At 40.1% G+C, this 22,888-nt stretch overlaps 2 protein-coding genes across 4 annotated transcripts in view; both read right to left on the minus strand.

Moving 5' to 3' along the window:
* LOC132383485 (protein argonaute-1) overlaps nucleotides 1-4,905 on the minus strand; it is a 98,268-nt gene extending 93,363 nt beyond the window's left edge. The window contains exon 1 of one of the 2 annotated variants that reach the window (XM_059954481.1): nucleotides 4,758-4,905. In XM_059954481.1, the coding sequence (XP_059810464.1) occupies nucleotides 4,758-4,782 (25 nt within the window). In that variant the 5' untranslated portion in view covers nucleotides 4,783-4,905. The remainder of the gene's footprint in view (nucleotides 1-4,757) is intronic. The other variant, XM_059954482.1, reaches the window with a different exon arrangement.
* A 4,672-nt stretch (nucleotides 4,906-9,577) lies between these two features.
* Nucleotides 9,578-22,888, minus strand: part of LOC132383486 (protein argonaute-4) — an 86,229-nt gene continuing 72,918 nt past the window's right edge. For both annotated transcript variants that reach the window (XM_059954487.1, XM_059954486.1), the window contains exons 17-19: nucleotides 15,103-15,204; nucleotides 13,677-13,876; nucleotides 9,578-13,340 (exon numbers count right to left, since the gene is read on the minus strand). In XM_059954487.1, coding sequence (XP_059810470.1) covers nucleotides 13,232-13,340; nucleotides 13,677-13,876; nucleotides 15,103-15,204 — 411 coding nt within the window. In that variant the 3' untranslated portion in view covers nucleotides 9,578-13,231. The remainder of the gene's footprint in view (nucleotides 13,341-13,676; nucleotides 13,877-15,102; nucleotides 15,205-22,888) is intronic.

The raw sequence follows: 22,888 nt of genomic DNA on the forward strand, positions 1-22,888 counted from the left end.
ACTTGAGAGCTGATTTAATACTTGCGCAGTGTCATTTTCCAAATGTATTACAACAGGCATTTCAATTTTAGCCACAGGCAGTTGTGTCACATCAGAATAGCTGTGAATAGAATGACAAAGTTGCAAATATAAAACTGTTTCACTGTACTGTATAACAGGTCACTAGCAACCAATCAAAATAGTACTGAAGATCCTGCTTTGTCTTGACGCTGCACATCTGGATAAACAGGAATTAACGTACACATGCACATATGGGGATCTGATAAGGACAGGAACAATCTCACAAGTCAAATAACCTGCTTCCTAAATACATCAAGAAAGGGCAGACCTGTCAGTCACTGAAAGGCTATTGATAACCATACACCCTAGTAAGAATCATCAACAAACAAGCAAGAAAAAGGGTGAAGCTACTGCAAAAAGAAAGTGCTGAAACACAATATACTTTTATTTTACTGAGACAATAGAAAAGTTTTGAATTTAAAACTTACATCTGTCCCATGTGAGGGAGTAAAAAAAACCTTTGCATTATGACTCCGTCACAATGTACAAACAAGTGAATTGATAAGTCTAATGACCTATAGAAAGAAGCTGCCTCATTGCCTGTTGGTCCTGACTTTAATGCCACAGTACCGTTTCCCAGACAGAAGTAGCTGAAACACTTTATGGTTGGGGTGACTGATGACCCAATAATCTTCCAAGCGTTCTTTACGCACCTGCTGCTGCAAATGTCCTCAGTGGAGGGAAGTTCACATCCACAGATGTGCTGGGCTGTCTGCAGTGCCCAGTGATCAAGATTGGTGCAGTTTCCATACCAGGCAGTGATACAACCAGTCAGGATGCTCACAATGATGCCCCTGTAGAAGGTCTTGAGGATTTGGGGGACACATGCTGACCTCCTGCACACAGCTGGTGTGTACAGTCCAGGTTAACTGATTGTCAGTGACCCAACAAAATTAGTTGGCAATACAGTAGAGAAATCTAGTATCATGTGCAAGAATCACAAACTATGCCCCGAAAGACTACGTTAAATACTTTTTTTTTGGCCATTTCTTCAATTGCTTTCAATTGATTGATTTGTTGTTTTTTTATATGTAGAAAGTTGCCGCTGCTGAAAATCACAACACAAAATATTTAAAGGCAGCTCTACAGATTTAGACAGGTCACATTGAACATGCAGGCTGCACCCGCCCCACACACATCCTTGGGTGCACTGGCTGTAAATGCAAACGGAACGTTCTACTGTATGTTTCAATGTACATGTGATCTTGATTTTGACCTTGTGTAAGGCAAGGAGTAATTTCAACGGGGTCAATCTATCAAGTTTAGAGTAAATTTATTATCAAAGTACATATATGTCACCATATACAATCTTGAGATTTGTTTTCTTATGGGCATACCAGGTAAATCCAAGAAGCACAGAAGAATCAATGAAAGACTGCACCCAACTAGACGGATAGACCATTGTGTAAAAGATAACAAACTATACAAATACAAAAAAAAAATAAGCAATACATATCAAGAACACGGAACGAAGAGTCCTTGAAAGTGAGACCACAGGTTGAGGGAGCAAGTGAAGGCAAGTTATCCCCTCTGTTTCAAGAGCCTGATTGTTGAGGGGTAATAACTGTTCCTGAGCTTGTTGGTGTGAGTCCTGAGGCTCCTGTACCTTCTTCCCAATGGCAGCAGTGAGAAGAGAGCATGGCTTGGATGGTAGGGGAGGGGTGTTCTTGCTGATGGATGTTGCTTTCCTGAAACAGTGCTCTGTGTAGATGTGCTCAATGGCGGGGGGGGGGGGGGGGGCTTTACCCGTGATGGATTGGGTGTATCTACTACCTTTTATAGATTCTTTTTCCTGTTCATGGGCATTGGTGTTTCTGTACCAGGCTGCGCTGCAGCCAGTCAATACAATCTCCACCACACATCTATAGAAGTTTGTCAAAGTTTTAGATGTCATGCCAAATCTTCACAAACTTTTTGCAAAGTCGAGGCACTGCCATACTTTCTTCATAATGGCACGCATGATGGACCCAAGACAGATCCTCTGAAATGATAATCCTGGGGAATTTAAAATTGCAGACCCTCTCCACTTCTGATCCCCATGACTGGCACATGAACCTTTGGTTTCCTCCTTCTGAAGTTAATAATCAACTCCATGGACTTGCTGACATTGAATGAGAGTTTGTTGCTGTGGCACCACTCAGCCAGATTTTCAATCTTCCTGCTACATGCTGATTCATCACCATCTTTGATCCAGCCAATGACAGTGCCGGAGATCCAGGTTCAATTTCTGTGCCCTCTGTACGGAGTTTGCACCTTCTCCCTGTAAATGTAATTTACACCAAATATCCCCAAAGTATCTAGGGAAAATCAATTTATTTGTGAATGTTCTGAGTATGACTTGGGGCAAAGCATTTCAAACTTATCTCAATTATGTCAGCAGCAATTTGCAAGTAGGCAACATTTTAATTTATGACACCCACACACTTCAATACACTGCAGCATGAGAGTCTGGGAAATAAACATCTATTTCACAGACAAGATCTTCTTGGCCATATCAGATTTAAATTAAATTTGATTAATTAAAAAGTTACAAGTGAGTCAGTGAGCATTTATAATACCACAATAAAATGTATGAAAAGAATGCATATATTTGAAGGTTAAATGATGCTCTTTTACACCCTCAGGACCTGACAGAGCATTCTGGTTAATTTAAGAGGATAATAGGAAATGCTGAAGGCAACTATTCAGTCTGCGCCAGCTTTCAGAGAGCAATCTAGTTAGTTCCACTCCGCTCTGTTCCAATTTTTTCCTGAATATTTATCCAATGCTGCAGAGGAACCTGTGCACACTATTCGAGAATTATGTTCCAATCTCAACAAACACCTACCAAAAACCTTCTCTAATTCTGTCAATGATTTTGAACATGTTCGAAGTTCAATTATTATCAATGTATACATTATACAATTTTGAGATCCATCTCCTTACAGCCACAAAACAAAGAAACCTCTAAAGAACCCACTAAAAAAAGACCATCAACACCCAATGCACAGAGAGAGGGGGAGAAACCAAATCATGCAAATAAAAGTAAACCGCTTCAGAAAAGAAGTTTTACAAAAGCCACGAAGCCAGGCATTACTGCAGCTGGAGCCAGAGCCTCAGCTCATCACAAACCCGAGTAAATGTGAGACCACAGAAAATGAAAGGAGGTGTCACAGCAGCCAGAACAGGCCACAGTCAGTTCAGTGCGGAGCTGAGCAAATGTCACAGAGCAGTGAACAGAACCAGCTCTTGCCTTGCCTCTGGTCTAACACCCTGATCCTTTCAATCTGGCTCGGCACTTAAATTGTCCAAACAGCGGGTCGTTCCTCGCTCTCAGCAATTTTTGTCGCCAATAAGTAGTCACTAGGCATCGCTAGTGCCATATTAAACCAGAAGTTTGTTGCTTATTGATCCTTCAACTATTTCTTCTAATTTAACATAAAGACGCCAGTAACGGTGCTTTTACACCTACAATTCAAAAGATCCCAGCAACTGTGAATGATGTCCTACCCATTATCTTCCTAAAGTCACATATTGAAATTGGGAATACAACTGGTTCTGAAATACAGGGAGCTAGTAACTTGGATGTTTAGTCATTCTCATGTTTACACTTTGCACACACCACTAGGAAACAGATGACTGTGTCAGTGATATGGTTAAGTGGTAGAGAAAGCTGAGGTATTGCTGAAGGTTCCAGAAAATCTTATATTTAAACATTGGCATAGGATTTTTTTTGTCTTCCTGAAAAGGCTCTAAGGGGCTGGCTTTAACACCTCATGCAGAAAACAGCATAGTATTTTCCGGCAATGTCGAACAGGGAGTTTCGTATCTCTGTTTTTTTAACTTGAATCCACACTATTTTGTAGATGCAACAACACGACCAACAAGGCAAAATGTTTCACAGCCAATTCACCTGAAGTGAACTCACCGCTGCCGACACGACCACCACTGAGTAAATACTAAGGTCCGACATAGGGCAATGACTAATAAATTTGTTCGATTGCGCCGTCTGAACGACAGACCGCGCTAAAACAATAAAATCTAGTGCTGCAGGCATCTGTTTAACGAGTCACAGTCATCAAAAGCCTGTATCCACGGTGAACAAGAAAGATTTGCAGCTTGGCTACCTGACCCGACGGAGACGGAACCCGATTATGCGTCGGCTACGACTTTCCAAAGTTAAATGTTTGCCTCCACGAAAAAAATTCCCATTAAAAGACACTGAACAGCATTCTTCCCCTTACCAACCTACTCCCATAAACGAGCAAGGTGCGTACGCACGGAATGTTTTCACTATTAAGGAAATTAAGTTTATATCATCATCATCTAACATTAAGTAGCACAGAGTCAACCTTTGCATTACACAGTGCTTTATTTCCCTCACGGTGACTTTCCTCACGAACGATCAGAAGCTTGATGCACGCAATGTGGAAAATCTCCCGGGAGCAACCCCTGCATCTAGTTTCCACCTGAAACTCGGGACAAAGTTTGAATGCGTGCGAATGGGACGCTCTTTCGGCACTTTGTGCAGGATATGGGCTGCCTCTCCGGATCCGGGGGCGAGGGTACGGTTTGAAGTCCGACTCCTCGCACCGCTTGCTCCTGCGGTACCAGCCCAGTGCGCATGTCCCCCCTCACACACCCTGATCCGGAGCCCTCCTGCTCCCCCACAGCAAAACAACAACAAACCTCTCCACTCCCGCTCCCTGCTGGCTTACCGGTTGTCACTGGCCCCGCTTCCATCCCATAGACCGTGCGTGAGGGCGGATTTCCCCGCGGTCCGAAACCGAAAACCTCGCCGCCTCCCCGGGCAGCAACTCCACTTCACAACACACACAGGCGGGCACCGAGCATGCGCGGCCCGGACATTCGTTAGGCCCGCAGAGCGCAGGCGCCGGCCGCCCGACGCCGAAGTTCCCCTCGCGCCTCCAATCACCTCCTCTCCTCACGCGGAGGGGAGGGACCGTACAAATTGGGACGGGGTCTTGCAGCGCCACCTCGCGGTCCTTGCGGATACAGCGACGGCCACCTTCCGCCGCCGGTTCTGTTATGTGAGCGGCCGGGTGGATTGCATCGGCCCCGTCCGAGGACCGGGATCTGTTACAGTGATATAGGAAACAGGATTGTCCCTTCGGAGCGAACGGGACCACCCAGAAAGTCCCGTTTCCAGCCAGCTTATTTCTCCCTCCCACGACCTGCACTTCTGCACTGTACGATGCAGGGAAAGCACACTAAAGAATTCTTTACGATATTACATCCTACAACTTCAGCTTACCACTTTCTCCATCAGAACCGCCCACGTCCCGACTCAGATTTTCTTTCCATTAGCACAGCTGCACCATGGTGGAAAACAGCTGAACGTGATGCAAATCTAGTACTCTTACTCTCAATTTTCTTCTGACTCCCTGTTCCTATTGCCAGGTACAGGCACCTGCAGTACCTAGAGCTATGGCTTGTTCACTCCATCTCCTGCACCCAAGTTATGACTAGGAAGTGTTTCCAAACATCCTTTGACGCAAGCGACGACCATTTCTATAAGGGAATCATAAACTTCTCATAATCAACCTCAGGCATCGCCCAAATAGGTTTTGGTTAACATTTCTGCTGAATAAACAAAATTCACTACTGGATCCTTTGTGTAGCTTTCTAGAGTTTCGGTAGCATAATGTGGTGAGTTAGATACTACATGTTACGTTCTCACTAAAGCCAAATGTGATTTAAAACGAGCAACCTAATAAAAAAAAATCAGGGTGTTTCACTTGATTCTGAAACAATGATAGGGTTGTAGGGAAGAGGGATTATTAAGTATATTTGCTTGTACTTCCTCCAGCATAATCTTGAAGAGATTTGAGGCTGAATTTGCATGCAAATAGCACTGTCTTCCAGAGTACTGAGGCTTTGCATATTAGCAGTAGGCTAGGAGACAACCCCACCACTGCCGGAGGGTCTCGGCCCGAAACGTCGACTGAAAATTTGTTTCTAGAGATAACTGACACATCCTTTTCTCTAAACAATTAGCTCCTCTCCTCCATCTGTGGAAGTGTGTAATTATCTCTTGGCATTGCTAAGTCTTGCTTTTTCAGATTGTATTTCATATCAAATTTGGGTAAATTGCAGAATTTATTTCTAAACTTGCAACTTAATGGTAGCATTTGTCACCAGGAGCTTGTTATTGAGTCATTAAACATGGAAACTATCCTACTGTCTCTCAGGCCACTGACTACAATGAAAACACCAAATGTATACCACCTTTTACCCTGTAATACTGTTTACCATTACACTCTGCTCTTTGTCCTTGATACAATATTTTATCATGCCATGGAAATATGAGGCCTGACTATTGATGTGGAATTTGTCAATAGCATTCTAAAAATTCATAGAGATAACACTGAATGTGAATTCTTAATCCTCTATGAACTCATTAAAAATACAACCATGTTGGTTAAGCATTTAATGCCTTTCACAAATATGTCCAGCTTTTTAAAAATTTGTTTTTCCAAGAGTTTATTTCCCCCCTTCATGATTGCTTCTGACTAAGCTGACTGGCCAGGCTATATTGGTTGGCATGTCAGTGTGATGAAAAGGATTACCAAGCATATACAGGTATCTGATGTATTTATGTAATCCAGTGATTTTATAAGACAATTCTTTGGCTATCACAAGGGATTTTTTTCTTCCGAGATAATCATCTTCTATTGACTAGGACATCTTTGAATTTTATTCTTTGATCCTAAGCAAGTAGCTGTTCCAAAATCAACTGTTATATTGATCATAATCAAGTGCGCAACCAAATTGGGTAAATTCCAAGATCCTGGTGGATTCAGTACTACCTGGAGACCAGCAACCCTGGCAATATTCTTTAGCATCAGTTTCCATCCTGATTCTCCACAGCCTACAATTTTCCTTATAACTCATGTCAGTTTCACAACCAAAACAAAAATAAAAGACAATTGATTTGTTACACTTTACAAGTTTCGGCATAAAAATACCATTTTTTATTGTCGTGTGAACACAAATTGTCCCTGCAGACTAAAAGTCATATTGCAATAGACTTGCAATTCAATCAGCCAACATCTTTTACCATTAGAAGTTACCACACAATTTCCATTCCTACAGCTCAAGAGAGTACCTCGTATTGGTAGACACAAAATCAATAAAATAATCAAAACAGCACTTATCTAAACATGTAAACAAAAAAGCTTTTCCAACTTCATTGAAGAATGCACACATCTTATCAACAGCTTTCCCAATGAATTACACAAAAATTGTTTACAGCAGAACTATGCAGCATGAAATACCTTCAAAGTATTTTCAAACAGCAAGGGCTAGGGCATTAAACTCATGATTACCAGGCTAATTTACAGTGTTACTTACAAATTCTAGACTCCAGTTTTTTTTTCCTGCAAAATCCAAACCACCTCATATAAAAATTGTTATCTGAAAATGTGTATCACAAAACATGCAAAGATCAATTTTAAAATGACAACACACATTGGGGCATTTATAAAATTCTATGGTGGTGCATTCGTTAAGAAATCTATCATTGATAGATGACGAGGGCCAATTTAGAAAGAAAAACAAAACAGTACGAGAGAATTTCAGAATGATAATCCTTCCGGGCAGGTTAACAAGATGAAAACTGCAATAAATCAGTTATAATTGGTAATAAGTAATTCACTCATGATTTTCTTTATTGATGCTATCTATTCTCAACAATACTCATAGCAATTGGGAACTGGAAAAATTAGGGGCTCATGATACACTAAAACAAAATTAGTGATTTGTTAGCCTTCCACTTATGTATTGCCAAGAATATGCAGCTTCCACACCTTAATTTTCCATTGATGATTCCTGAAGGACAGTTTGCCTTCAGGGACCATTGGCTAATAATCTATGGTCCCGCAGCCATGCTTAAAGTACCAGCATCCAGTCTGGAGCTGCTGGACCTACTGATCATCAAGGTGGTTCATCCGTACTCACAGCCAATCTCACCATTTTACTGTCATCTGATGCAAAATATGGCACAAACAATAATTAATACTCATTGTGATGAAAACTGTTGTTAAGACTATATTTCCTTATTTTGTAGGAAGCCATGCTGTCCATTGAATCTAGGTCAGCTATCTGAGCAATCCCACTAATCCCAATCCCTGTTGCCCAGTCTCTCCCGCATGCCCTTCAGTACTCCACCCCTCTGGTTCTCCTACTACCACTCTTCTGATTGTCTTCTACCCAATTATACTTAGGGTAGACAATTCATCTACCAACTAACACAGCTTTGAGACATGAGGGGAAGCTGGAATACCTGGAGAAGCCATGTCATAGTAGGAAGAGATGCTGCACAGATAGCAGTGGGAATCAGGATGGAACTTGGGCTGTTGGAGGTGAATCACCAACACTACCTGATATACCATTCATTTTTATAATTGGAGCAGTGAGAAGAATAAAAACCCTTGAAAACTGGAATAAAAATCAAGTAAATTGTAATTAACAAATGGGACTTTCAACAATGATGCCATAATAGACATGTGTGCAAATTTATGGCTCGATCTTAATATAATTATTTAAATCAATAAATACTCAATGCTTCATTAAATCACAAATCTAAATCCGGCAATAACAGGATTTAAACCATGTTGGAAATCCGTAACAGAAATAGAAAGTGCTGGAAATACTCAGCAGAAAAAAAAACCATTGACCTGAAACACCAACACCAGCTTTCTCTGTCTGATCTGTTGAATATTTTCAACATTGTGTTTATTTTAAGGTAGCTTTTCTTTTGTAAATTAGAAGCAATATCCTTTTTTCAAGGCAGAAGGATGAACTGACTGCAGGAATTATTCCAATCGGAAATGGGGCAAAGAAGACAACAGAATCAAATGAATGCCTTGAATGAATATCAATCAGAATGATTCTTGTTATGTCATATGACTAAATAAACACTTTGATCAGCAGGATGGTAATGGTTTAAATTTACAACAAAATGGCGGGCCGGAAGGAACATCTAAAAAAAAGCAAGTGCACAAGGCAGTCAAATCAGGAAAGATCTAATTAAGAAAAATGGAGACCATAACAAACGTCAAAATAGTGTGGGATAATGCAGAAGAATAGAGCATAAGGATAGCTGTCTGTAAATAGTGCAGGCATAATAATTGAACAGTGCCTTCTGCACATTAACATTTTTTCCATCCAATGTGCAATATATGTACCTATAAATATGGTCAATGCAAGGAATGACATTAATACTGATGTCTACTTTTTGTTTCTAAACAAACTGCAAACATTTTTATTCACTGCACCACAATTTAGCACACCAACTTGAAATGGGTAAAATTCCATATTTTAGTAAAATTATTCAGTCAAACTGTAGATAGGTGTCAGACTTGTGAAGTTAACAATGGATCACCAAACTGTAACACTTTCTCAGAAACTGGTTTAATCAGTTTGATTTCTAGATTGCACCATTAGATATTCATTTCTCAACAGGTACACTCATGCTTCTCAGTTATGAGCAGAGAAACATCATTTTATTATGAAATAAACTTCCAGTCTTTATTCAAATTTACAAATACAATAATTTTAGCTGGTGGGAAATATTGTTATAGACCATTCATAACTTCAAAAATTATCTTGTGGTTCCGGTCATAAAGCTACAAATTCATATCCACCCTCCTCCCCTCAAAAAAATTGAATTGATTTTGTATTCATGGAATACAGTCAAAAGTTTATATTATTTGACTGCACCCTGGTATTTAAATTCTGCATGTAGGAAATAAAAATCAGATTAAAACAGGCATACTCATAACTTGAACAGCATTTACCGTACCCTTACAAATTAAAAAATGTAAAAATAAATGTCAATTACTCTCATTCTTAATTACAACTTCTGCCTCAGATCAATCTTATGACAGTTATTGAAATTTAGATAGTCACTGACTATCTAAGAGTAAACAAATAGAAATAGAATACTGCAATACATTGAAGTCCCAGCTGTCTGCATTTTACATTTGTAAAACTATTCTGGTGTTCTTTTGAAGACATGATCCAATATCATAGAAATTTAATACAACTGATATTAACTTAAGCACAAATACACTCTCAATATAACTTGCCTCATTACACGGTCTTAAGACCTGATGGTTGTCTCCTGTACTTAGGAAACAGTTAAGTGGCATTTTTATGGAGAGTCTTTTCAAAGACAAATTCTGAAAATTACTGATATTTATGTTCTTTAAAATTATTGTTTTTGATTATCTCTATCCTCAATTTTCCTAGGGAACATGTAGTTCAAGCAGTCCATTCTGGAAAGTAGAGGCATTTCACAATATGAAAGCTAGATTGGAAAATTGGCTACAAAATACTGGTGGCTGAATACCATAAAGCACGTCTGCTGTTAAAAATTCACTGCATTAAGACTGAAAAAGTGTCGAAGACAGAAGATGTACTTCAATTTAATTAAAAAAAAACTTCCTATAGACTGGAATACTGAAAACTATACCGTAGTTATATCAATGGTATAAGCCCCAAAATGTTGAAAAACACAATTTATTAAAAAGTGCAAGTTCAGTCCAGCGATAAGTAACATGACCCCCTTACTGCTCAAATTACTGCCATTGTTATAACCCCAGTATCCCTATAGAAGTTTGTTGAATATTAAACTATTTCTTGAGTAACACATACTGCAAAGTGTATTATAAAGTTTCCATAGACAAATCAGAAATCTTGTTTCTAGTTGGATACAACTGTCAGGAAAATCCCAATTTAGAAACTAAAATTATATTTTGCCATTTGAAAAATGATAAAGTTTAAATATAACTCCAGTCAGATATGGCAATAAAAATGCAACAGGTCACTAAGTTAAACAGTTATTTAGAGTTATTTCAAGTGTCAAAAAATAATTTTGTGTTAAGGGAAAGGACATTATTTGATAAAACTATTTTGACTGTTGCTACAAAAGGATTCATCCAAAGATCAGATAAACCATACACTTTTAAAAAAAATAACAATTAACTGTAGCCCAACGAAAATATTTTAAGATTAAGATTCCTTATTATTACCCCCATTGATGGAATGCTGAAATAAACTAAATGAAAAGCTAGCTTTTAAAAATTGTATGGGGTGGTATAATTTTTTTGAGTCATGATTGAATGAATAAAACCAAGATTTACTCTCCTGATGCAGACTTATAAGCTAGTTTAGGAAAATGCTGTTTTGCTTGCTTAGAAAACGAAACATTCCTATGCTACAAAAAAGTCACAATCCTTGGAAAATTGCACGAGGATGTGGAACCACATAATAAATCAATATCCCTTAGCAAGATCCTTGAGAACCAAACTGGAAATTTTAAATTACTGCTTTTTAATTGCCCATATGCTTAGCCAACAAAACCCTCTTCTACAGTCTTTGCCTTGCAGTTGAAGGTTTTTAAACATATATTGCACAAAACTTCAAATGCAAAAAAGTATGCTCAACTTCAAATAAAACAGACCATTGCAATTACAAATTAAAATATCTCTTCCAAGAGTGAACTGTAGTATTATAACCACAGTTTTGGTCTTCTTCCGAGTACAGCTGACCATATCTTTCTTCCTTAAGCTATAAAGTGATCATGGACAGTCCAGCTGGCAAAAGCCTCAATATAAATACAGTCAAGTATTTTTTAAGCACCATAATAGTTTCTGCAATAATCAATCAAGCAGGTATTTAAATGTTACTCCACTGAAAACTTACTGCAATAAACTATCAGTACTTAGAAGCTTCTGATGCTGATGAACAACAGCAAAAAAACCTGACAAGTACAATTTAAAATGTTGCATAAAAATATTAAAGGATTGTTTTCTTTCAAAATATGCAAGTACAGTACGCTTCACAGCATATATATTATTCTATTAAGCATTTTTTCCCTAATGACTAACTTACTTGTGTCAAATGTAATTCTCATGAGGAACTTTTGTTTATCAATTGCATATGAAAGAATTGTACTATGTTCAGCTACAATCAAGGTTTAAGGTAAAAATCACAAAGATTAAGCTTGTAGTGCAAAATTACTATTTAAAAACAAATTAAATTCACTAGTACAAGGAATGGAGTTTATCAGTGGCAATAGGGGCTGCCAAGTTGACTAACAATCTGTGATCATGACTGACCTGTCATGAAGTAAGTATGGGAAGTAAGTTGTGGTTGGGTAGTTCACAGTAACTGGGGTCAGACCACACTGATGGCCAATGCATCAAAAGAAATCAAACAATGATAAGACCACCAAATGGATTGAGGCAGTGATGTAGGACACCCACTGACAGGACTGGTACATCTGATATTTTACATATTGGAGGATTTTTTTTTTCAATGCTGGTACCAAAACATTTCAGAACCATAGGGTCTAAAATAATTTACTTAATTATCAATATTGGATTTATTTACACTTAAACTTCCTTTTATATTCTACCACAAACCTCAACCATATGGGTAACAGCCCAATTTCTGAACAAACCAGATCACAAGAACTTAAGTCTTGCAAAGATGGACCATAAGAACTACTCTGCAGTTATGAGTGCATAATGCTGGTTGCCTGTACTTGTATAGTTTGGAAACACTTTGCACCTTTATAGTTGCACAGTTTCACAAGGGTTCCCTTTGAAACTGTTGCACAATTGATAGACTTGAACTAGCTATAAAGAATCCCTAATGCCCATCTCGATCTCTCTCTCTCTCTTGCTCTCACACACTTATATACACATAGATACACACACAAAAACAGAGTCCTTTTGTAAAAGATTAAAAATAGATAGGAGTTTTACAACAGTGTTACCTCGTATAAACAGAGAAAGAAAACACACAATATCAAATCTTGCTACTGAATGTAGTAACAATCAAAGTCATTCATGCAATTTTCCCCTTTGATGTTCAGCCTTCTAGCCTTGAGGTAAAAAATATAAAATCATTATGGTGGGAAAAAAACCACCACAGTTGTCCTTGTATAGTGCTTCTGATAGATTATGAAGAACAATGGCTCATTTCTCTGTGCATTTAAATACTAATTATTTAAATGAGTCATTCAGTGCATTGCATCTTTTTCGCTGGTAGATTGCTGTCTGAAACCTGCTTGGCCCTTACAAGTTTATATAAAAAAAAGCACTAAGGACGTTTCAGAACAGCACAGTATGCTGGAAATGGCTGGAAACTTCAGCAGGTTTTATGCAAAGTACATTGTATGCTGGGTATCATGGTGGACCTGTACAGCCTTGGCAAGTGCCAGTGGATCCCGACCATTGCTCTGTCCAGAGATGTGGCTTCCTTCAGCACTGCAAAGATCAAAAGGTTTCATTTTAACTAGAACTTAGTCTTAGAATGTCAGATTTCATTTATGAAAGCAATAGATTAAAATAAGTATTTTAAGAATAATGTATTTCAGCTTGTGAAACATTTAACTTTCAATAAACTATCTTCTAAAACATACCTACTATATTGCTGTTTAATTTTAAGAGCTAGAATGCCAACACAATCTTTTTCCCATTTATGATTACTTTCTAAAAATGACTATTTATTTATTTTCAATCAAATTAATTGTATGCATTCATCCTGATTAATTGGTTGCTCTAATTAATCTAAAATTTATACATTGAGCCCAAGCATTTTACCTGTCATGATCCTTATCGACAAGATGGTATCTTGCTCTAAATGCAACCAGTCTGGCATAATATGCTGGTGCAGGGATTGAAACAGAGCGTGTGCAACGTACATATGTATGACATAGTTGATACGTCAAAAGCTGCAGTTCATCCGCTGAAAAGCAGTTGTCATCCCACAGGACATGATAGTGCGAAGGACGACTGGTACCCTATATATACACATACAATAAAGATCAAGTTTAGGGTTAAGTGAAAGAGAACAACATGGGATTCTCTTCCAGTCATAAAATTCCAGGAACAAACATGTCAAGGAATTTTAATTTATTTTATGAGATTTTTCCAGGAGGCAATTGAAACTTTGCCAACTTAAGAGTAAATTCCAGGTAGTTCAAAGTAGTTAAGTGTCTCAAGGTGCTTCCCATGGTCAAACGAAATTTGACATATAGGCTTCAGGAAGTTAGGGCAGGTGGGTAAGAGCATTAACTTTGTCACTGTCTCTTTCTTCTTTTAAGGTGGTTTAGAGAGGATTAGAGAAGGAATTCCAGAGTTTATGGCTGAGAAGATGAAGGCAATGTAGCCTACTAAGTAGTGACTAAAATTAGAGATGCTCAAAAGACCAGAACTGCAGGAAATTCTAGTACAGAATGAGATTACAGGCCTACATCCCTGTTGTGAGAGGCAGAAATGGGTAAGGCTATCCTACAGGGCTTTGGTGTAGCTCTATAGTCCAATACTCTGTACAGTGGATGCAATGGATTGCAAAAAGCATTGCCGAACTCTAACCAAACTATCAAGTTCAGAGGATGACAGTGATGGGTGGTCATCGATGGCCTATTCTCCACTTAGCAGCTAAGGGCCCAAGTCAGAAGTATGAGATTCCAGGAAGATGGCAATGAGAATTTTAAAATACTTTCATTGAAATTAATGTAAGTGCAGGCAATGGTTGAGAAGGACTTAATACAAGTCAGAAGAATTTCAATTTAAAATTTACAGATGGCAGGAATATACTGTGACAGTCAAGTTTGAGGATAATAAAAGGATGAATGAGTGGTTTGACAAAGGAAGGGCTGGATTTGGCAATGTTGCAGAGACAGAAACAGGCATTCTTAGTAGTGATTCGATTCATCCTCACGAGTTGCCCGGCAGAGACACAGAATAAGTGGTATAGCTGTAATGGAGACAGGGACTACAGAAATGGTCATGGTTTTCTTAGTTGGAAGGAAAATTCTGGGAGTCTGTTGAATAAAAGGACAAGAGATGTTCCTATGGCAGGGCTGGTTATTGCCAGATAGCAGATGAAAACATACTTTGGCAAGGAGCTTGTAAAAGAATGAGCCTATGTTTTGATACAATTACTTAAATTAGGGTGAGTGAACTATTTTAAACTAGAAAATTTAAATAGTTTTAAGAATCAAAAAAAGATAGTTTACTGTACCTGAATTCCTGCATGACTACAAAGGTAAAAATCAAATTCAGAAGGATGGGTGATGGTGCTATCCACAGTTGTACCAGCAGGAACATTGCCACTTTTACCCACCTGTCAATTGGATAATAAAAAGGTTATAAGAGAAAATAAAAGCTACATACAAATATGTGACCACAATAAAATATTAAATCAGATAATTTGACTTAATGACTTTCACACCATTAGGACTAACATACAATTAAGTACTTCTGATATTTGTCACTGCTGCACAGGATTGAAACAGTACATATGCACATAAAATACAATTAGAAAGCTTCAGTGATGCTGATTGAAGGATAAATAACAATTGGACTGTCATTTACAAGCAGTGCTACATTTTGTATTCAAATATAGAAAAAGACTGGGCCTTATTTATCATTAAGCCAAAGATGGCATTTCTGATGGTGTAACACTCCTGTGGTACTGCACCAAAATAAAGACTAGATTATATGAACTCTCTGGAGAAAGATTTCCAATTCATAAACATCAAATTTCTGAGTATAATGTGAAAGTGAGGCCACAATACTTTGTTTAAGAAAGAAATCACGGTCTTAGCAAAGCTACCACAAAAACTACAAATCTGTTGTAAAAAAAAAATCATCAGGTTCACTAATAGCCTGCAAAGGTGGAAATCTGCCATATTTTCTTGGACTGGCTTTAACACAAATCCATACCCATTAATGTGGGTAATTTTTAAATGCCCTCTCAAAAGGCCAAAGTTGTAAAGAACATTAGCAGACACAGAGCCAAGCACTGATTTCATGGTAAAGTTGTTCCTGATTCAGCTACATTGCAAACTCCTCCTCACAAATAACTGGAGACCAATGTCTAAATTGGGATAGTTGTCCAACAAATGAATCATGGAATAGCCTGGTATAACTATACTCTCAAATCACAAAGAAAGAGTCAAATCATAAACAAGAGAAATTCTGCAGATGCTGTTAATCAAAGTAATGCACACAAAATGCTGGAGGAACTCAGGAGGCCAAGTAGCTTCTATGCTAAAGAGTAAACAGTCGACATTACCTCAACCACCCCTTCCCCCATCCACCTGGTTTCACTTATCACCTTCTAAGCCTGTCCTTCTTTGCCTCCCCCCTCACTCCCCCCAACTTCTTATCTTGGCTCCTTCCTCCTTTATTCCCCGTTCATGATGAAGAGTCTCGGCTGGAAACATCAACTGTTTATTCATTTCCACTTATGCTGCCAGATCTGCTGAGTTCCAACAGTATTTTGTGTGTTGCTGCTCTGGATCTCCAGCATCTGCAGGATCTCGTGTTCATGATTTGCTGCTCCAGTCTCTTCGAGGTACTGCATGCCTACCCTGAAGTTTAAATCTTCTGTTCCGACAGAGGTTCGGTGAGATCATCTCCTACTGCTGTCCCTCTGATCCAGACTCGCTACCACAGCCACATATCCTTCCTGAGAACTTGTCTTCACCACCATCTTGTTCCACAGGGTTTACAGCTCCATTTTCAGGCCTCCCAGTCTAGATCCACCAGGGATCTGATACCTGCACTTGATTGATTGCTTCACCCTGTGAGTTCCATGCTGCCACAATTCTTCTTCCATTGCCTCTATTGCCAAGCCCACTTCTTGGGTAAGAATTCCCCACCCCACACTGATGACTTCTTCTCCAATCCTCCTCCTTTTCTTGGACACCACCATACTCCGGTCCTCTGCCTGTTCTGGATCTTTTCATCTCAAATTCCCAATGAGGCATAAACTGGCTCAACTTCAGCACTCCTCTCTTCCCTTTGATCCTTATCCCCTCTGAACGCACTGCCCTCCACTCTCCCTGTATCAATTCTAACCTCACCATTAAACCCACAGACAAAGGGGGTATGTTACAGTGTGGCGGATCGACCTCTACCTTGCTGAGGCCAGCAGCACTTTCAAACACCTCCCCTTACTTATCACCTGAAGAGGACCCGACTCAGGACCAACATCTGACACCATCACCAACCTCATCAACTCTGCAAATCTCCAATCCACAGCCACCAAACTCAGTTTGCCTTAACCCATATTGCTCATTTTTACCTCCTACCCAAGATCCACAAACCTATATCTGCCTGCTCCTGCCCCAATGAACTTATGTCCACATACAACTCCATTTTATCCCTCTTGGTTCAGTCCCTTCTCATGTACATCCACGACACTTCACATGCTCTTGATCTCCTTAACAACTTTCAATTCCCCAGCCCTGACTACCTCATTTTCACCAAGGATATCTAGTCCTTATGTATTTCTATCCCCTATCAAAAAAGCCTTTAAGCTCTCTGCTTCTTTCTTGACAACAGAACCGACCAGTTCCCCTCCACCACCACCCTCCTCCACTCTGGCAGAACTGGTGCTTACCCTCAGCAATTTCTCTTTCGGCTCCTCACATCTTCTCCAAACTCAAGGTGCAGTCTCATGCACCCATTTGGGCCCTAGCTATGCCTGACTTTCCATTAGCTATGTAGAAAACAGTCTGTGTTCCAAGCCTTCCCCAGTACTGCTCCCCAACTCTTTCTGCACTACATTGACGATTACATTGATGCTGCTTCATTCACCCATGCTGAGTTCACCAATTTCATCAAATTTCCTCCAACTTCTACACTGCCCTTAAATTCCCTTGGACCATTTCTGACACCTCTCATCCCTTTTTCAATCTTTGTCTCTATCACCGGAGATAAACTATTCACAGATATCTATTATAAACCCACTGACTCCCACGGCGATCTTGATTATACCTCTTTCCACTCTGTCTCCCATAAAAATTCCATTAGCATTTCTTAGTACCACTGCATCCGTTCCCAGGATGAGGCTTTCATTTCCAGCACATCAGAGATGTCAACCTCCTTCAAAGACAGGGTTTCCTTTCCCCCCCAACATTGAGGCTGCCCTCACCCACATCTTCTGCATTTCCTGGACATCCATGCTCACCCCATATTCCCAACGCCTAACAAAGGATTGAGTTCCTCTTGTTTTTACCTATCATCCCATGAGCCTCCGCACCCAAAATATAATTCTTCGGAAACTCTGGCATCTTCAATGGGATTCTACCATGAAACACATCTTTTCTCTCACTCTCCGCTTTCCACAGGGATTGCTCCCCCTGTGATTCCCTAGTGCATTCATCCCTCCCCACTAATCTCTCTCCTGGCACATGACTGCAAGCAGAAATGATACAGTTGCCCATTCAACTCCTTCCTCACCTGCATTCAGACCCCAAACAGTCCTTCCAAGTTTCACATGTGAATCTGTTGAGGTCGTTTACTGTTCCTGACACTCATGGTGCTGCCTCCTCTACACTGGAGAGACCTGATGTAGATCAGAGGACTGCTTTGTAAAGCATTTCAACTCCATCCATAAAAAGCCGAATTTCCCAGTGGCCAACCATTTCAATTCCTATCCCCAATCCAATATGCAATTTCATGTCTTTCTCTTCTGCTACAATGAGGCCATTTTTTGGAGGAGCAACACCTCAAACTCCATCTAGGTAGTTTCCAACTTGATGGCATAAACATCTATTTCTCTAACTTATAGTAATTTTCACCTTTCCCTTTATTTCCCCACTTTGATCTATTACTCTTCCCACCTGCCTATCACCTCCCTCCTCCTTCACTTTTTCTCATGATCCACTCTCCTCTGATTCCTTCTTCTCCAGCCCCTCTGCCTTTTCCACTTAAAACTTCCTAGCTTTTTACTTCATCCCCCTTCCCCAACACACCTAGCTTCAGCAATTACCTTCTAGTTGACCTCCTTACCTCCCTCTTTTTCATTCTGGTTTCTCCCCTCTTCCTTTCAAGTCCTGATGAAGGGTCTTTGCATGATTGCTTGGTTATTTATTTCCATGGATGCTGCCTAACCTGCTGAGGTGCATCAGCATTGTGTGTGTGTTGTTCTGGAGAGATCTATCCCATTGGTAGGACAGACTCTGAAAGGAGGCAGTACAGTGGCATATAAATGGGAGGGGGAATCCTTCGGCGCATCAGCTTCTGATCCTATCAAGATTCAAGACTTGGTCAACATGCCAATGAAACCACCTCCTGATTACTACGCACTGTTTGTACCAGCTGAGGAAGGTCAATGTTCTCCCATAGAAACATAGCAAACCATAACAATACAGGCCCTGCAGCCCACAAAGCTGCACTGAACATATCCCTACCTTAGGAACTACCTAGGGTTACCCATAGCCCTCTATTTTTCTAAGCTCCATGTAACTATCCAGGAGTCTGTTAAAAGATCCTATTGTATCCACCTCCACCACTGTCACCGGCAGCCCATTCCACGCATTCATCACTCTCTGTGTAAAAAACTTACCCCTGACATCAACTCTACTTACTTCCAAGCACCTTAAAACTGTGCCCTATCGTGCTAGCCATTTCAGCCCTGGGAAAAAGCCTCTGACTATCCACATGATCAAAGACTCTCATCATCTTGAAGGTGAATGAGCAAGTGCAACAGGCAGTGAATAGGGCAAATGGAATGTTGGCCTTTGTTACAAGGGGAATTGAGTACAAGAGCAAGGATATTCTTTTGCATTTGTACAGGGCCCTGGTGAGACCACACCTGGAATATTGTGTACAGTTTTGGTCTCCAGGTTTAAGGAAGGACATTCTGGCAATTGAGGAAGTGCAGCGTAGATTCACTAGGTTGATTCCTGGGATGGCAGGGCTGTCTTACGCAGAGAGATTGGAGAGATTGGGCTTGTACACGCTGGAATTGAGGAGATTGAGAGGGGATCTAATTGAAATGTTTAAGATAATTAAAGGATTTGATAGGATTGAGGCAGGAAATATGTTCCAGATGTTGGGAGAGTCCAGTACCAGAGGGCATGGATTGAGAATAAGAGGTCAGTTATTTAAAACAGAGTTGAGGAAGAGCTTCTTCTCCCAGAGAGTTGTGGAGGTGTGGAATGCACTGCCTCAGAAGACGGTGAAGGCCAATTCTCTGGATGCTTTCAAGAAGGAGCTAGATAGATATCTGATGGATAGGGGAATCAAGGGATATGGGGACAAGGCAGGGACTGGGTATTGATAGTGAATGATCAGCCATGATCTCAGAATGGCGGGGCAGACTCGAGGGGCCGAATGGTCTACTTCTGCACCTATTGTCTATTGTCTATTGTATCTTGTACATCTCTATCAGGTCACCTCTCATCTGCTGTCTCTCCAAGGAGAAAAGGCAGAGTTCACTCATCCTATTCTTATAAGGCATGCTCCTCAATCCAGGCAGCATCCTTGTAAATCTCCTCTGCACCCTTTCTATGGTTCCACATCCTTCCTGTTGTGAGGCGACCAGAACTGAGCACAGTACTCCAAGTGGGTCCTACATACTTCTTGGCTCTTAAACTCAATCCCATGATTGATGAAGCCCAATGCACCATATGCCTTTTTAACTACAGAGTCAACCTGCACAGCAGCTTTGAGTGTCTATGGACTCGGACCCCAAGATCCCTCTGATCCTCCACACTGCCAAGAGTCTTACCATTAATACCATAATCTGTCATATTTGACCTACCAAAATGAACCACCTCACACTTACCTGGGTTGAACTCCATCTGCCACTTCTCAGCATCCTACAATGTCTTGCTATAACCTCTGACAGCCCACCACACTATCCACAACACACCCAACCTTTGTCATCAGCAAATTTACTAACCTGTCCCTCCATTTCTTCATCCAGGTCATTTATAAAAATCACAAAGAGTAGGGATCCCAGAACAGATCCCTGAGGCACACCACTGGTCTCCGACTTCCATACAGAATATGACCTCTCTACAACCACTCTTTGCTTTCTGTGGGCAAGCCAGTTCTGGATCCATAAAGCAATGTCCCCTTGGATCCTATGCCTCCTTACTTTCTCAATAAGCCTTGCATGGGGTACCTTATCAAATGCCTTGCTGAAATCCATATACACTGCATGTACTGCTCTACCTTCATCAATGTGTTTAGTCACATCCTCAAAAAATTCAATCAGGCTCGTAAGGCACAACCTGCCTTTCACAAAGCCATGCTGACTATTCCTAATCGTATTATGCCTCTCTAAATGTTCATAAATTCTGCCTCTCAGGATCTTCATCAACTTACCAAGCACTGAAGTAAGACTCACTGGTCTATAATTTCCTGGGCTATCTCTACTCCATTTCTTGAATAAGGGAACAACATCTGCAACCCTCCAAACCTCTCCCATGGTGATGATGCAAACATCATTGCCAGAGGCTCAGTAATCTGCTCCCTCGCCTCCCAGAGTAGCCTAGGATACACCTTGTCCGGTCTAAGTGACTTATCCAACTTGATGCTTTCCAAAAGCTCTACCACATTCTCTTCCTTAATATCTACATGTTCAAGCTGTTCAGTCCACTGTAAGTCATCCCTACAATCGCCAAGATCCTTTTCCATAGTGAATACGGAAGCAAAGTATTCATTAAGTACCTCTGCTATCTCCTCTGGTTCCATACACGCTTTTGTACTGTCACACTTGATTGGTCCTATTCTCTCACATCTTACCCTCATGTTGAACAATAAAGGGAAGAATCAAGGAAAATACACCTACTACTCACATTTGGATGGGGCAAACAGAAGAAAATTCTTACAGAACCCAGATGTGCAAATCCCAGTCTGGAGAACACGAGGAAATCTAGATGCTGGAAATTCAAGCAACACACACAAAACGCTGGTGGAACACAGCAGGCCAGGCGGCATCTATAGGAAGAAGCAATGTCGATGTTTCGGGTCGAGACCCTTCGTCAGAACTACCTGAAAGGAAAGATAGTAAGAGATTTCCTACTCTTTCCTTACTCTTACTATCTCTTACTAACTTTCCTTTCAGTTAGTCCTGACGAAGGGTCTTGGCCCGAAACGTCGACATTGTTTCTTCTTATAGATGCTGCCTGGACTGCTGTGTTCCACCAGCATTTTGTGTGTGCGTTGCTAGTATGGAGAAGGTGGATTGGACAAGTAGATACTGTATGTCAATACAATCATTTACAACAAAACCTCATTTTCAAGTGGACAAATAAAATGGAGGAAAACACATGATAGGTAACCAGTAGAGTCAAGGATAAATTACTGTGCAAGTGCCAGGCACATGGTTAGCCAGGTTATCCCTTAGAAGGCATGTCAGTGGGAAGGCTGGAAAGATAAAGCAGTTACCGATTGCTGTCTACAAGAATCCTTAAGAAAAATAAGTTGACGTCTAATTCATTGACTGTTAATCTTTCTTTGCTACCTTTTGAAGTTATCCATCTGGCATCTTTATTTGCAAATATATAATCAAATACTTATCATTAAAAATATTTATTCATATTAGAACCTAAATTAAAATAATTTTCTGTTATTGACTATCAATCCCATCTCTTTAGCTTTTAAAATCACGCTTTCCTCCCCATAGTTAAGCATTGCAGGAGCTGATTTCAGGTCCTCCCAGGTTATGACAAGGTTACATTCCTATCAACTATTTCCAACCCAAACAGCTCGCAAGTCAGAAATACAGTTGTGAACTGAGTTCCCAGTCAACAGAAAATGCCTGCTGACCGCAGTAGCCGGCAAATTTATTCTGGCAGTCTCCCAAGCATTTAATTGTCTGTACAGGCTGTACATAAAAGACAGATATGTTCAAAAGATGAGGAGGACCTCTACTTGTAAAATATTTATTTATGGGGCACTCTAACCAGTAGTACCAATTAACTAAACATCATGACATTTCATTGGTTAATGCTTAGAGCAATTGCCCATGAAGAGAAAATATCCAACACAAGAAATGCTGC

The sequence above is a fragment of the Hypanus sabinus genome, chromosome 30, assembly GCF_030144855.1.
Source record: "Hypanus sabinus isolate sHypSab1 chromosome 30, sHypSab1.hap1, whole genome shotgun sequence".
NCBI lineage: Eukaryota > Metazoa > Chordata > Chondrichthyes > Myliobatiformes > Dasyatidae > Hypanus > Hypanus sabinus.